The sequence below is a fragment of the Hemitrygon akajei genome, unplaced genomic scaffold (assembly GCF_048418815.1).
Source record: "Hemitrygon akajei unplaced genomic scaffold, sHemAka1.3 Scf000168, whole genome shotgun sequence".
NCBI lineage: Eukaryota > Metazoa > Chordata > Chondrichthyes > Myliobatiformes > Dasyatidae > Hemitrygon > Hemitrygon akajei.
This window is the reverse complement of record NW_027332054.1, coordinates 528,712-545,561: the sequence shown is the minus strand read 5'-3', so window position 1 is coordinate 545,561 and position 16,850 is coordinate 528,712. Positions and strand designations below refer to the sequence as shown.

Genomic DNA, 16,850 nt, shown 5'->3' with positions numbered 1-16,850 from the left:
ACGAACTCCGCGACCTGGGCCGCTGTGTCTTGGTCGAGGGAGCTCACAACGTAGTAGTAACGGGTGTCTTCTGAGGTTATTTGCCGAACATGGAATTGGGCTTCTGCTTGCTGAAACCATAGGTGAGGTTGTAGCGTCCAGAAGCTTGGCAGCTGCAAGGAAACCGCGTTAACAAACGCTGCGTCTGCCATCGCCGGTCCAAAAAAACGGTTGGACCGTCGGGGTCACCAAATGTAGCGAGCGCTACGCGTAGAGCTGAAATTACGACACAGAGTCGATAAACTGCAACCAAGGAATAAGTTTATTTCAACAACACAGTCTTGCTTTAAAGCCTGTCTCCCCCCACTCGAAACTTCGAAAGGCACGTAACTGAAACTGCTTGAGGCAATGTCTCTTTGTCTCTGGCTCTGGCTAATTGTCAGCCGGTTCGAGTGCTAGTACTTGGGTCGCCACAGTATGTACTATTCATTCAGTACCTATGTGTTGCTGGAGGACCATCAGTGATCGTCCTTGATCCCTTCTCCCACCTGGTTCCATCTGCTCATCTTGTTCAACCTCTGTCCAGTCTCCTCACACCCCCCCAACCCCGTTTCAGTGATATACATCTCCCATCTGGGTCATCCTCAGTCCGCCTTGTATCCCACCTCCTCAATGTTATATATCAGCAAACTTTCTTCCAACCCTTGTCTTCATTGTGAAGTGTTCTTTTGTACGCTGAGTCATTTCCAGAATCGGTTATTGTTAGCTGGAATGCCGGAGGGTCATCAGGTCCCAGTTCTGTTGTGCATTGGTGTGGAGGTGCTAGTTTATGAACAGTGACGGGCTGACACACTGCAGCATTTTACTGGCAGCAAAGAGTACTGGGAGAGTTGGTGCTTGGGCTCTAATCCTGTGATCGGCATTCCAGGCAAATGGAACTGCTGGTGTTCTGGCTTTGACTTTGGTTTGAGCTTCTACAGATGGGGCTGGATGCTCGTCCTGCAATGAAGCAGAAATTTTGAGCAGCTGGACATTGGTTGAGGTGAAATCCTAGATTGCACTACCCAGTGTGAGATGTGGGGACAATGTGTGAGACTCTTAGGGTCGGTGAGTGGCAGATTCAGCTGTGTGAGTCTGTGAGGTTGGGTCCTGGGATATCACGGTTTTTGATCCAGGTAAAGTGGACTCGGGATTGAGCTGTTTGGGCTTGTGAGGTGTTGAGTGAGTATTTCTGGTCTGGGATCAGATGTTTGTTTCTGGAGTTCCTTTGGAAGCAATGACTACCAATCTGAGGAGAGGATGAGTTCCCATTCCATCCTCACAGGGACAGGTTATGAGTAAATGGGCTGTTCCGTGTTTACAACAGTAGAAATAGACCCTGAGTCTGGTGTTCAAACTGTGTTTGGAAATCCCCCCCCCCCCCCACTGTCACACAGTGGAAATCAGGCAGCTGTGCTGGAGATCTGCACTAAAAACTGAAAATGTTTGAACTCAATCTGATGAAATGTTATTAATTGAATTGTATTGTAAGCTGTTCCTTACCTGCTGAGTGTTTCTGGTACTTCCAGTTTCTTTTTATTTCTTGGTTTATATTTCATGAAATGGACCTGTTTTAACCTGGAAATGAAAATGGCTGTCATAGTTTGTAGGCCTCCGTTAGAGTCTATGCAAGTCTCCCCTCTCCACGCCAGCGATGTTGTCCAAGGGAAGGGCATTAGGACCCATACAGCTTGGCACTGGTGTCGTCGCTCAAGGACACACACGCAGCCTCTGCCAAGGCTCGAACTAGCAACCTTCAGATCACTAGACCAACGCCTTAACCACTTGGCCACGCGCCAACACATGTGATAGTAGAACAGTAAAGAAAGCACAACGTTTCCCTTTAAATTATCCTGGTACCAATTTGTCTGTTATTCCTGGAAGTGTGTTCAGTACAGTTGTTGCTAACAAGGTTTACATGAATAATCTCAGGAATGATTGGCGTTATGTATGAGGAGCATTTGATGGTTCTGGACCTGTGCTCGATGGAGTTCAGAGGGACGGTGGGGGTGGTGGAGGGATGTATGGTTAAGTATACTTACCGAATGCTGAAAAGCCTGGATACAGTGGACATGGAGAGGATGTTTCCATTAGACAGAGAGTGTGATCTGACAGCACAGTCTCAGAATAAAGATGCTTCCTGTTAAAATTCAGTTGAGAATTTTTTTTTTGCCAAAATATGTCTGATCTGTGGAATTTGTTGCCACAGAGTCTGATTGAGGCTGCCATTTGGGTATATTTATGACAGAGATTAAATATTCATGATTGCTAAGTAGCTTCAGGGTTACAGGAGGAAGGCAGGAATATGGTGTTGGAATAAAAATCAGCCCTGGTTCAGTGGTGTGGCAGACCAGATGGATCGAATCATCTAATTCTGTTCCTTTGTCTTATGTCTTACCATGACTGAATGATGGCTCCTTCTTATCCCATATCGTTTTGTGACATATGAGGGACAATAAAAGATTGTTCACTGAGATCATTATATTTGCCTTCAAAGTTTAAATTTCAGTGAGTTTTGTTCCTAGTAACATTAAGCAGAAATGTTTGGTCCTCCTTTGTAATGTTAATGTGCTTCATTATCTTTCATGTTAAAGTTAGACCTGCAGTGAGAGATTTATTGGAAGAAAAACCACGACTGAAGACGAGGGAACAGCAACAAGTGAACCAGCCCGAGGACTGAGAGCACCAACTAGAGAGAACCCATCTGACTCAGGGTTTCCATTGATTCAGTCAGGAGAAAGTTTGGTGAGTCTTGTTTACTCAACACTGGTCCTTTAGACATTACGTACCTGCACAAAGGAAGGTAGGGAATAGTTGGGAGTGAGACTGAATGTGCCCAGAAGAACCAGTTATGCCTCTGTCAGAACCAGTTGTGAAGAAGCCCCCCCCCCTCCATGTTCCATATAACCATATAACAATCACAGCACGGAAACAGGCCATTCCGGCCCTCCTAGTCCGTGCCGAACTCTTAATCTCACCTAGTCCCACCTAGCCGCACTCAGCCCATAACCCTCCACTCCTTTCCTGTCCATATACCTATCCAATTTTACCTTAAATGACACAACTGAACTGGCCTCTACTACTTCTACAGGAAGCTCATTCCACACAGCTATCACTCTCTGAGTAAAGAAATACCCCCTCGTGTTTCTCTTAAACTTTTGCCCCCTAACTCTCAAATCATGTCCTCTCGTTTGAATCTCCCCTACTCTCAATGGAAACAGCCTATTCACGTCAACTCTATCTATCCCTCTCAACATTTTAAATACCTCGATCAAATCCCCCCTCAACCTTCTACGCTCCAATGAATAGAGACCTAACTTGTTCAACCTTTCTCTGTAACTTAAGTGCTGAAACCCAGGTAACATCCTAGTAAATCGTCTCTGCACTCTCTCTAATTTATTGATATCTTTCCTATAATTCGGTGACCAGAACTGTACACAATATTCCAAATTTGGCCTTACCAATGCCTTGTACAATTTTAACATTACATCCCAACTTCTGTACTCAATGCTCTGATTTATAAAGGCCAGCGTTCCAAAAGCCTTCTTCACCACCCTATCCACATGAGACTCCACCTTCAGGGAACTATGCACTGTTATTCCAAGATCTCTCTGTTCCACTGCATTCCTCAATGCCCTACCATTTACCCTGTATGTTCTATTTGGATTATTCCTGCCAAAATGTAGAACCTCACACTTCTCAGCATTAAACTCCATCTGCCAACGTTCAGCCCATTCTTCTAACCCGCATAAATCTCCCTGCAAGCTTTGAAAACCCACCTCATTATCCACAACACCTCCTACCTTAGTATCATCAGCATACTTACTAATCCAATTTACCACCCCATCATCCAGATCATTTATGTATATTACAAACAACATTGGGCCCAAAACAGATCCCTGAGGCACCCCGCTAGTCACCGGCCTCCATCCCGATAAACAATTATCCACCACTACTCTCTGGCATCTCCCATCTAGCCACTGTTGAATCCATTTTATTACTCCAGCATTAATACCTAACGACTGAACCTTCTTAACTAACCTTCCATGTGGAACTTTGTCAAAGGCCTTGCTGAAGTCCATATAGACTACATCCACTGCCTTACCCTCGTCAACATTCCTCGTAACTACTTCAAAAAATTCAATAAGGTTTGTCAAACATGACCTTCCACGCACAAATCCATGCTGGCTACTCCTAATCAGATCCTGTCTATCCAGATAATTATAAATACTATCTCTAAGAATACTTTCCATTAATTTACCCACCACTGATGTCAAACTGACAGGTCTATAATTGCCAGGCTTACTTCTAGAACCCTTTTTTAAACAATGGAACCACATGAGCAATATGCCAATCCTCCGGCACAATCCCCGTTTCTAATGACATCTGAAAGATCTCCGTCAGAGCTCCTGCTATCTCTACACAAACTTCCCTCAAGGTCCTGGGGAATATCCGGTCAGGACCCGGAGATTTATCCACTTTTAAATTTCTTAAAAGCGCCAGTACTTCCACCTCTTTAATTGTCATAGGTTCCATAACTTCCTTACTTGTTTCCCACACCTTACACCATTCAATATCCTTCTCCTTAGTGAATACCGAAGAGAAGAAATCGTTCAAAATCTCTCCCATCTCCCTCGGCTCCACACATAGCTGACCACCCTGATTCTCTAAGGGACCAATTTTATCCCTCACTATCCTCTTGCTTTTAATATAACTGTAGAAGCCTTTCGGATTTACTTCCACCTTATTTGCCAAACCAAACTCGTAACTTCTTTTAGCTTTTCTAATCTCTTTCTTAAGTTTCCTTTTACATTCTTTATATTCCTCAAGCAATTCCTTTACTCCATGCTGCCTATATCTATTGTAGACATCCCTCTTTTTTCGAACCAAGTTTCTAATATCCCTTGAAAACCATGGCGCTTTCAAACCTTTAACCTTTCCTTTCAACCGAACAGGAACATAAAGATTCTGTACCCTCATAATTTCACCCTTAAATGACCTCCATTTCTCTATTACATCCTTCCCATAAAACAACTTGACCCAATCCACTCTCTCTAAATCCCTGCGCATCTCCTCAAAGTTAGCCTTTCTCCAATCAAAAATCTCCACTCTAGGTCCAGTCCTGTCCTTCTCCATAATTATATTGAAGCTAATGCTATTGTGATCACTGGACCCGAAGTGCTCCCCAACACATACATCTGTCAGCTGACCTATCGCATTCCCTAACAGGAGATCCAACACTGCCCCATCTCTAGTCGGTACTTCTATGTATTGTTGCAAAAAACTATCCTGCACACATTTCACAAACTCTAAACCATCCAGCCCTTTTACAGAATGAGCTTCCCAATCTATGTGTGGAAAATTAAAATCTCCCACAATCACCACCTTGTGTTTACCACAAATATCTGCTATCTCCTTACACATTTGCTCTTCCAACTCACGCTCCCCATTAGGTGGCCTATAATACACTCCTATCAGTGTTACTACACCTTTCCCATTCCTCAATTCCACCCAAATAGTCTCCCTAGAGGAGCTCTCTAATCTATCCTTCCAAAGCACCGCCATAAGATTTTCTCGGACAAGCAATGCAACACCTCCTCCTCTGGCCCCTCCTACTCTATCACACCTGAAGCAACTAAATCCAGGAATATTTAGTTGCCAATCACACCCTTCCTGCAACCATGTTTCACTAATAGCTACAACATCATAATTCCAGGTATCAATCCACACTTTAAGCTCATCCACCTTTCTTACAATGCTCCTAGCATTAAAATTGATACATTTAAGATACTCTCCACCTCCTCCTCTCTTTTCATCCCTAGCAATGCATTCAAATTTATTATCCTTTTCTTTCTTCTCCCCTACAACTTCGGGCTGAGCGCATCCCTTCTCCATCACCTGCCTTTCCCTTTAAACTTTTTGCCCTTCACCCTTAACCCGTGTCCTCTGGTTTTCTTTCTCCCCTAGCCTCTGTGGATAAAGCCTGCTTGCATTCACTCTATCTATACCCATCATAATTTTATATACCTCTATGAAGTCTCCGCTCATTCTTCTACGCTCCAAGGAATAAAGTCCTAAACTATTCAACCTTTCTCTGTAACTCAGTTTCTCAAGTCCCGGCAACATCCTCGTAAACCTTCTCTGCACTCTTTCAACCTTATTAATATCCTTCCTGTAATTCGGTGACCAGAGCTGCACACGATACTCCAAATTCGGCCTCACCAATGTCTTATACAACCTCACCATAACATTCCAACTCTTATACTCAATACTTTGATTCATAAAGGCCAATGTACCAAAAGCTCTCTTTACTAGCCTATCTACCCGTGATGCCACTTTTACGGAATTTTGTATCAGTATTCCTAGATCCCTCTTCTACTGCACTCCTCAGTGCCCCACCATTTACCTTATCTGTTCTACATTGGTTTTTCCTTCTGAAGTGCAATACCTCACACTTGTCTGTATTAAACTCCATTTGCCATTTTTTAGCCCATTTTTCTAGCTGGTCCAGATCCCTTTGCAAGCTTTGAAAACCTTCCTCACTCTCCACTACACCTCCAATCTTTGTAGCATCAACAAATTTGCTGATCCAATTTACCAAATTATCATTCAGATCATTGATATAGTTGTCAAATAACAATGGACCCAGCACTGATCCCTGTGACACACCACTAGTCACAGGCCTCCACTCAGAGAAACAATCCTCCACTACCAATCTCTGGCTTCTCCCATTGAGCCAATGTCTATTCCAATTTACTACCTTACCATCTATACCTAGCGACTGAATCTTCCTAACTAACCTCCCATGCGGGACCTTGTCAAAGACCTAACTGAAGTCCATGTAGACAACATCCACTGCCCTGCTTTCATCCATTTTCCTTGTAACCTCCTCAAAACACTCTAATAGATTTGTTAAACATGACCTACCACACACAAAGCCATGTTGACTCTCCCTAATAAGACCCTGTCTGTCTAAGTAATTGTCGATCCTGTCTCTTAGTACTCCTCCAATATTTTACCCACTACCGACATCAAACTTACCAGCCTATAATTTCGAGAATTACTTTTAGAGCCTGCTTTAAACAACGGAACAACATGAGCTATCCTCCAAATCTCTGGCACCTCACCCATAGATAACGACATTTAAATATATCTGCCAGGGCCCCTGCAACTTCAACACTAGTCTCCTTCAAGGTCTGAGGGAATACCTTGTCAGTTCCTGGATATTTATCTACTCGCCTCAAGATAGCTAGCACCTCCTCCTCTTCTATCTGTATAGGTTCCATGACCTCAATACTTGTTTGCCTTATTTCCATTGACTCCATGCCAGTTTCCTTAGTAAATACAGACGCAAAAAAACCATTTAGGATCTCCCCCATTTCTTTCGGTTCCATACATAGACGACCACTCTGATCTTCAAGAGGACCAATTTTATCCCTTACTATCCTTTTGCTCTTAACATACCTGATGTAGCTCTTTGGATTATCCTTCACCCTGACTGCCAAAGCAACCTCATGTCTTCTTTTAGCCCTCCTGACTTCTTTCTTAAGTATTTTCTTACTCTTTTTATACTCCTCTAGTACCTTATTTGCTCCCTGTTTCTTATACATGTCATACATCTCTCTTTTTCTTTATCAGAGTTCCCTCGAGAACCAAGGTTCCTTATTCTTATTCACTTTGCCTTTAATCCTGAGACTTTGTTCCCAGGGTGTCCTCATGGGGCGTCCAGAAATGATTTCAGCTGGTGACAACCCTGTTTTCCCCCGTGGGTAACCCTCATGTGGAATCGGGCTAATGGTCGGACCTTCAACCAAGTGAGTCCAGTCTCTGCTGTTAGTCTGACCAGTTTACTCTTCAGAGTTGCATTGGCTCTTTCCACTATACCGGCAGCCCGTGGGTGGTGTACACAGTGGAATTGTTGCTGGATAGCTAGTTTGTTACGTACCCCTTCGTTTGCTTTCACCACAAAGTGTGGGCCATTGTCAGAGCTCAGCATCTCTGCCAGGCCGTACCTGGGAATTATATCCCATAACAATACCTACACAACAGTCAGCAGTATTAATGGTAGTTGGAAAAGCTTCAATCCATCTACTAAACACGTCTATCATAACTAAGCAGTATCTATAGCAACGTACTCTAGGCAATTCAATAAAATCAACTTGTAGACACGAAAAAGTTTCACCTGTCAAGGGAGTCGTACCCGGTGTGCAGGGTACAGAATACCAACCATTCCCTCCTTTCCCAGGTGTGTACAATTATATACATAATTGACCAATATTGGTAAAAACTGTGTAGGAACACAAACCTGCCCCACTGAGTGATCCAAAAACGTAGGTCGGGGTCTTTCTGGCACCCCATCTGGGACCACAGTTTGCGCTCCTCCTCAGAGACGTCCCCCTGAAAAGTACGCACCTCCCGCATGTCTGGCAAACCCGTTCTGCTTGAATCATGGAGGATTGCTTGATGGGAACCCGAGCAGACTACAACTACCAAGGATTGTGCCGCACTTCTCGCTGTCTAATCTGCTAAAGCATTGTCTGTAGTGACTAGGTTAGACATACGGACGTGGGCTGCACGCTTAATAATAGCCAAAACTCAAGGTAGCTGTAGAGCGGTGAGTAAGTTGTTTACAAAGGTGGCATTACTAATGGGGTGGCCAGAGGAAGTCAGGAATCCCCATGTTCCCAGAGAGCCCCGTAGTCATGTACAATTCCAAATGCATAACGGGAGTCTGTGTGAACGTTCCCACTTCAGTCTGTTGCTGGGATACAGGCACGAGTCAGAGCAAACAGCTCAGCCTTCTGGGCGGAGACAGCTGCTTCAAAAGAGGCCTGTTCAATTACTTCACTGTCCGTCACTATCGCATAGTCAGAATATCGTTTTCCTGATGGATCCACAAAAGAGCTTCCATCCTCATAAAACGTTACCTCGGGCTAGAGGGGGTATTGCAGAATGGATGGGAGAGTCTGTCCTTCTTTCACTGTGATCCAGACAGGGGACAGTTGGTGCGGCCGACTTCAAGGCCTGAAATTGCCCAGAGATGTGGTGCAACATCTTGGGTTTTGTCAATATTAAAAGAGAGTTTTACTAGATGTCCCGTCTTCACTTCCGACTCCTTCCAGTATCGGAGTTGGCCCACAGGAAATCTTGCCAGTCTCCTTTCGTGCTGGAGGCTTGTTTTGTCAGGGTGTAGGCAGGGAACCCAGGGCAAACCCTGATGCTGGTATGGGCAGCCACCAGTCCTGTCTGTCGCCAAAGGAAATCCAGAACTTTAGACAGTAATGAACTGCTCTCTCTTCCTTTAACCTGTCCAATCACCGTGAATGGGAAATTCTGTCCCTCGAGGGCTGCATAAATATGGCTTTCCTCAGTTGAGCACCCCGTAGGGTCAAAGTACAGAGTCACACGAGAGTCAACCGCTGGCAGAAGGGGTTCAAAAGGATGGGAGAGTCTGTCCTTCTTTCACGGTGATCTGCTCAGTGGGGGGGGGGGGGGGGCATTGCTGCTGCTGATCTTGTGGCCTGAAATTGCCCAGAGATGGGGTAGAACATCCTGGGTTCAGTCAATATTAACAGAATGTCTTACCAGATGTCCCGTCTTCACCTCAAAGTCTTCCCAGTATCGGAGTTGGCCTGCAGCCAAGTCTTGCCAGTCTCCCTCAGTGCTGGAGGCTTGTTTCGTCAGGGTGTAGGCCAGGAACCCTGGGCTCTTTGGCTTAAACCCAGGGCAAACCCTAACGGTGGTATGGGGAGCCACCAGTCCTGTCTGTCGCCAAAGGAAATCCAGAACTTCGGCCAGTAATGCACTGCCCTCTCTTCCTTTAACCTCTCCAATCACCGTGACTGGGAACTTCTATCCCTCGAGGGGTGCATAATATTGGCTTTCCTCAGTGACGTAGTGTCATAGCACAGAGTCACACGAGAGTCGGCTGCTGGCGGAAGGGATTCAAACGCAGTGAAGCCCAGATTAAGTGCCCACCACTGGGGGGGTTCAGAAACTAGGGAAGCTGTCGGTTGTTCGCTAGTTGCAGGGTAATACCATTGCCTGTGCAGAGAATCTCTACTTCCAACAGACAGAGCAAGTCTCTCCCTGCTAGATTACACCCCCGACTGGTGGTGACTGTAAATGATACCTCACACTGCTTCCCCTGGAATTCCACCTGCAGTGGCTGGTTATGTAAATATGTACATCCTATGCCCTCAAAGCCAGACACAGTGATTGTAGCGTCTGATAGCTGGAATCCCTTTTCCGATACTATTTCCTGATTGAGAGTGGTTGTGGTTGCCCCCATATCAATCATAAACAGAACTGAAATTCCAGCAACTTGCAATATTACATTGGGCTCTTCCTGAGGGGTGGAAATCACAGTAGGAAGCATCCTTGCTTGTCCATTTCTAAACGGGTTGTTTTCCCCACCTGTCCCGTGGCAGCTTTCTGTTCTTCTGTTCCCATTTCTGATCCCTAGATATAGCCCGCTTGCATCCTTCTTTCCACTGAATATATTCACCTTTAATATTAGTTCCCTTCAGGGTTGATCGAGGTTCAAAAGTCAGGTCCCAGTAATATGTCAAAGCTCGTCGCATTTGATTTCAGTCATTGTCAGGCCAATCCATATTAATTGTTTCAATCATGTTGGCTAACTCAGTTGGTAAGCATTGGAGCAGTAGGGCATTGAACTAGGGGGAACAGATTCCCATCATTAAAGGCTTGGTCTCCTGCGAAGGTGCCGTAGCAGGCCACAAATCGCTCTCAATAGTCTGGTCCCGATTCCCCAGGCTTAGGTTTGCATTCAGGTACTTTAGTGATGTTTACAGGTTGCTGGAGAGCCCTTTCCAAGGGTTGAATGATCTGGTCTGTCTGTTCATTCTCATTATGGTTTCCCACCTGTAACTCCTGATAGGTTTGGTATCTCAATTCTGCCTTCAATTTCCATCCTTCATCAGCTGAGAGAATCATGCAGCAGAGACTGAATAAATCCTGTGGAGTCGCATTAGACATTTTTGTATTGCGGACACACTGTGCTGGATTTTCTTTTCTATCTGGGGCCTGATTCATGATCATGATCATTTCTCGAGGCTTCCAGGGAGCATACACAGGAATCACTGAGGGCTGTCCCTCCCCCTGCTCGTGGATTGGGCAGCATTTGGGTGGGAATTGTCTTTGTGGAGCCATTAACTGGGGTTTTATTGGATTCTTCCCTCCCTGTCTCGGAATAAACCTCTGTATTCCCTTTCAGGATCACATGGTAAAGTGACACCCCCCCCCCCCCCCGTCCCGCTGTTTTACCCGAGCAGCCACTGTTGGGGTTTGGGAGCACTGGGTGCACTAGGCCCCTGGTAAGGTAGGAGAGGTACGAGGGGGTTCCCACTCCTCATCACGGTCACTGCCCTCAAACCTCAAACAGGGACGGTATGACAGACATGGGTTTGGGATCCCTTGTTTCCCTATCAGTATGTAACGAAACCCAATTTCCCTCGGGGTCAATAAAGTATGTCTGTCTAACGTTCCTGCCCTTCTCTCCTATCTGGGCCGGCCTTGGTTTGCTTACGTCGTTCTTCCTGCTCTCATTTTCGGCATCCATCCACCCATTCACACTTCACTTTTAGCATCTCCCAACCTTTGCATTACATACCTCTATCCTGTTGTCACATGCATTATTACTCCAACTTGCTAATAATATATCGTTCCACTTCATATCTGCTTTTCCTTCCATTCCCTTTCCAACAATTTCCACTTCTTTCCACAGTTCTTTTCCCAAATCAAATTTACTGCTTGTTCTCATGATGTAATATCCCAGGCTCCTGCACCCTCCCCCGTCCGTGGCCACATTTTGTTCCCCAATTTCTTATTCAGCGCTGCACTCAACATTCACAAATATTTTTCCTTGTCTGGAAAACTCACAATGTTCTCTTTGTTATTTACCCAGCACAAAGCCTCCTGCTCAATTATCGATCGGGTAACTTTACCCGGCTGGCACCTCCTGCTCAATTAATGAAATTACTTAGCATGTAAGCCTCCTGCCCACTTAGTGAAATTTACCTGGTACCGCCTCCTGCCCACTTAGCAAAATTTTGCCTTATACGAGCCTCTCGACAGATTCTTTCCTGATCCCGTCAAGCTAAGCAATCAGCCTTGGGCGAGGGACCGTATCTCCAAATGAACTAACGGAGAGTGACAAAAGGTAAAATACCTATTGGGCACCCGGTCACTCTCTGCAGTCCCCAGAGTGATCCAGCCAGTTGCTCAGCCCGTCTGCTTGGCACTCCCTGTATTGGGATCGTGTTCATGATGACAAATGTTAAAAGTTGAATCCAATTAAAACTCGGGAGTCAGTTTCTTATCATCACCACAGTTTATTGCGCATTCTCCTGCAGGAGTTTGAGACCCAGTTGTCAAAGGGAAGGCATGTAAGCACTGCCACCATCTTAACAAGTGGACTGACTTTGTCAGGTTACAGCCGTATACTTGTACATAGTAAGCCCATACATTACAATTGCAATATGTTGTTTGAACTGGTACACCCAAGTCTGTTGGTGCAAAACTTAATTACCGTAGATTCCGGATTATAAGCCGCTACTTTTTTCCCATGCTTTGAACAGCTTTGAACACTGCGGCCTTTACTACGGGGCGGCTAATGCATGGTTTTTTTTCATGCCGCCAAAAACATTTTGCCTCGTAACAGTAGACCAATAAAATTGATGAGTAGTTCACAGAGGTCCAATGAAATTGTACGATAAATCAAGCACACTTTCTCAATTAAATTATTGTAAATCAGTCATTTGTACTCACCCTCATCAACATGGAAAACTCTCGAAGAAAAGCATTGTGCTGCCTTTATGGCAGTTATTTAGTTTATAATATTTTCGCTTAGTAATTCAATTGTTAGTATTTTCTTGTTAAAGTTAGAAGTGTTTTAAGTATATTTGTTTTCTGTACTACATCCCGGGATGCTATGACGTCACATCTGGTTTCGCCGCGTCTTGTGGGAAAATACTGGTTTGCGATAAACGGAAAGGAGGGGGCGAGCACATTACACCCGCTGCAAGAATATGATGCAGGTTTTAAGTTAAAGGCGATCAATAACTTTTCCTGGTAGGCTGCAGTATATATATATTTTTTTACCAGTCGTTAGGAGATATTGGAATGTTGTTCGTGCACTATTCAGTAAAAAAGTATACGCAACGTAATTTGTGTGTTACCGATACGTATGTATATTTAAAAGTAGCCGTGTTACAGGCACGGTTCGAAAAAAAGCATTTGCAATATGTATTTGTTTATGTTACCATACGGATTTAATTAAAAGTTAAAAAATCCTCACGTGTAATATCTTTCTGTGTAAATATCTCATATTACAACGTGGGACACCTGCGGCTTAAAATCCGGTGCGGCCTGTACAAGTACAAAATTGATTTTCTTTCTAAAATTAGAGCCTGCGGCTTTTAATCAGGTGCGCTCTGTAGTCCAGAATCTACGGTACTTAGAATTGAGAGTTCACTAAATCAAGGTTTTAATTACAGATGGATGTACAGTCCAGTCCTTGTCAGTTATTCCCTTTGCAAGGCCCTGATTTAATTACAAACAGAAATTCATTCCTGTCCTTATCAGTGAGTCCTCCTCCATTTACTCAAACAAGAGTACAGTGTATAATGTTATCAGCTAATGAGAGTACAATGTATAATGTCATCAGCTCTCAGTGTGTCTCTCTACAAGCCACAGAGAACTGGTTATGAGCCTGTGTTAGCTAAATGCTGAAAACAGAGTTCACTTCAGTTCAAAATTCCTATTCAGTCCCAATCATTCTTTTAGCCAGAGGTTACACAGGTTCCATCCTCAATTCCTCAGGTGGGTTCAGGGGAATTATTTATATCCAATATGGAAACTGCTGTTACCTGTGTGTATTGTGGCGATGCAGAAGTTGCTGGAGAATTTGCAAGTGGGAAGAAGTGGAGTGATATTTGTAAATCTGACTTTTTAAAGCATAGTTTAGCAAGCAAACCACATATGGACAATGTACAAAAGCTCTGGTGAGAAAATCCTTCATTACGCGTTACAGGCCTGCTACATAGGTTGTGTGAGAGTGCAGATGAACTCGATCACGTATAATGTGTAAAATGTCCTTGTTCATGTTAAGAGCTTTTTTAGGTGTATAAGATGATGAAGGGCATTGATCGTGTGCATAGCCAGAGGTTATTTTCCCAGGGCTGAAATGGCTAACACAAGAGAGCAGAGTTTTAAGGTGCTTGAAAATTGATACTGAGGGGATGTCAGGGGTAACTTTTTTTACACAGAAGATGGTGGGTGCATGGAATTCATTGCTGGCTTTTTGTGTGAGAGTGTTTCAGTTACTGTGGGAACAGGAAACCATGCAGCTCAGTGGGAACAGGGAATAATACCAATGGAGAGAGTCAAACAGCCAGGTTACAGATTGGAGACGGCAGAAATGCCCCATTCTTATAGAGACAGGAAGAGCATCAGAGAGTTTGAGGGTCATTCCAGATACCAGCACTCTGCCCAGTTAGAAGATGATTTCTCTCTCCAACTTGGGTTGATCCTCACTGTAACAGTGTGATGTCAGATTACACCTTGACAACTCAAGTGATCTCATCTGAAATGTTGTCCTACACCCATTGATTGATTCTGTAAATCTTTTTACAGGTTAAAAATGACAAGGAATTTGTCTACGGGAATCTCGAACACAACACGCCAGTTTTGCTGTCTCTGTCCAGATATTTAAGAAGTGGAGCAAGGGACTCACTCGATCATCCTTCCTGCTCAGACTGTGGGGAGGGATTCACTCTATCATCTGACTGACTGCCATGCCTGTCATTTTAAACAAGGGGGAAGGAACCCATTCATCTGCTCAGACGGTGGGAATGGATTCAGTTGGACATTTCAGCTGAAGGGATATCAGCAAGTTCACACTGGGACAAGGCCATTCACCTGTTCTGTGTGTGAGAAGGGATTCAGTTGGTCTTTCCACCTGTGGACACACCAGTCAGTTCACATTGGGCAGAGGCTGGTCAACTGCTGAATTTGTGGGGAAGGATTCACTCAGCCATCTGAACTAATGGCTCACCAGCGAGTTCACACCGGGGAGCGGCCGTTCACCTGCTCAGACTGTGGGAAGGGATTCACTCAGTCATCTAATCTGAAGAAACATCAGTGAGTTCACACTGGAGAGAGGCCATTCACCTGCTCAGACGTGGGAAGGGATTCACTTGCTCAGATAAATTGAAGATACATCAGCGAGTTCACATTGGGGAGAGGCCGTTCATCTGCTCAGACTGTGGGAAGGAATTCACTCGGTCATCCGACCTGCTGGTACACAAGTCAGTTCACACTGGGGAGAGGCCTTTCACCTGCTCAGACTGTGGGAAGGGATTTCACTTTGTCTTCCCAACTGAAGGTACATCACTGAGTTCACACTGGGGTTTGGCCGTTCATCTGTGCAGACTGTGGGAAAGGATTCACTCAGTTATCAAAACTGGAGGTACATCAGCGAGTTCACACTGGAGAGAGGCCATTCACCTGCTCAGACTGTGGGAAGGGATTCACTCGGTCATCTATTCTGAAGTTACATCAGCGAGTTCACACTGGGGAGCGGCCGTTCACCTGCTCAGACTGTGGGAGGGGATTCACTTGCTTATCTAATCTGAAAAGACATCAGAGAGTTCACACTGGTGAGAGGCCATTCACGTGCTCAGACTGTGGGAAGGGATTCATTCTGTCACACGAACTACTGGTACACAAGTCAGTTCACACTGGGGAGTGGCCGTTCACCTGCTCAGACTGTGGTAAGGGATTCTCTCAGTCATCCCAACTGAAGGTACATCAGCGAGTTCACACTGGAGAGAGGCCATTCACCTGCTCAAACTGTGGGAAAGGATATACTCAGTCATCCAAGCTGAAGGTACACCAGCGAGTTCACACTGGAGAGAGGCCGTTCACCTGCTCAGATTGTGGGAAGGAATTCACTTGCTCATCTGAACTGAAGGTACATCAGCGAGTTCACACTGGGGAGAGGCCGTTCACCTGCTCAGACTGTGGGAAGGGATTCACTCAGTCAGCCCATCTGAAGGTACATCAGCGAATTCACACTGGAGAGAGGCCGTTCACCTGCTCAGATTGTGGGAAGGGATTCACTTGTTCATCCCAACTGAAGGTACATCAGCGAATTCACACTGGGGAGAGGCCGTTCACCTGCTCAGACTGTGGGAAGGGATTCACTCAGTCAGCCCATCTGAAGGTACATCAGCGAATTCACACTGGAGAGAGGCCGTTCACCTGCTCAGATTGTGGGAAGGGATTCACTTGTTCATCCCAACTGAAGGTACATCAGCGAATTCACACTGGGGAGAGGCCGTTCACCTGCTCAGACTGTGGGAAAGGATTCACTCGGTCATCTCAACTACAGAGACATCAGCGAGTTCACACTGGAGAGAGGCCATTCACCTGCTCAGTCTGTGGGAAGGGGTTTACTCGGTCATCCCACCTGCTGGTACACAGGTCAGTTCACACCGGAGAGAGGCCGTTCACCTGCTCCGTGTGCGGGAAGGGATTCACTTGGTCATCTCAGCTGAAGGAACATCGAAGAGTTCACACTGGGGAGAGGCCGTTCACCTGCTCAGAATGTGGGAAGGGATTCAGTCGGTCATACGACCTTCTGGCACACCAACGAGTTCACACTGGGGAGCAGCCATTCACCTGCTCAGACTGTGGGAAGGGATTCACTTGGTCATCTCAACTACAGAGACACCAGCGAATTCACACTGGGGAGTGGCCGTTCACCTGCAGTGAATGTGGGAAGTGATTCACTAAGTAATCTAAGCGTA

General features: G+C 45.3%; 1 protein-coding gene across 1 annotated transcript in view; it reads left to right on the top strand.

Annotated features, from left to right (window-relative positions):
* LOC140724166 (uncharacterized) overlaps window positions 1–16,850 on the top strand; it is a 146,133-nt gene extending 129,283 nt beyond the window's left edge. Inside the window, 2 exon segments of the mRNA XM_073038651.1 lie at window positions 12,393–12,492; window positions 15,438–16,850. Coding sequence (XP_072894752.1) covers window positions 12,393–12,492; window positions 15,438–16,828 — 1,491 coding nt within the window. The 3' untranslated portion in view covers window positions 16,829–16,850.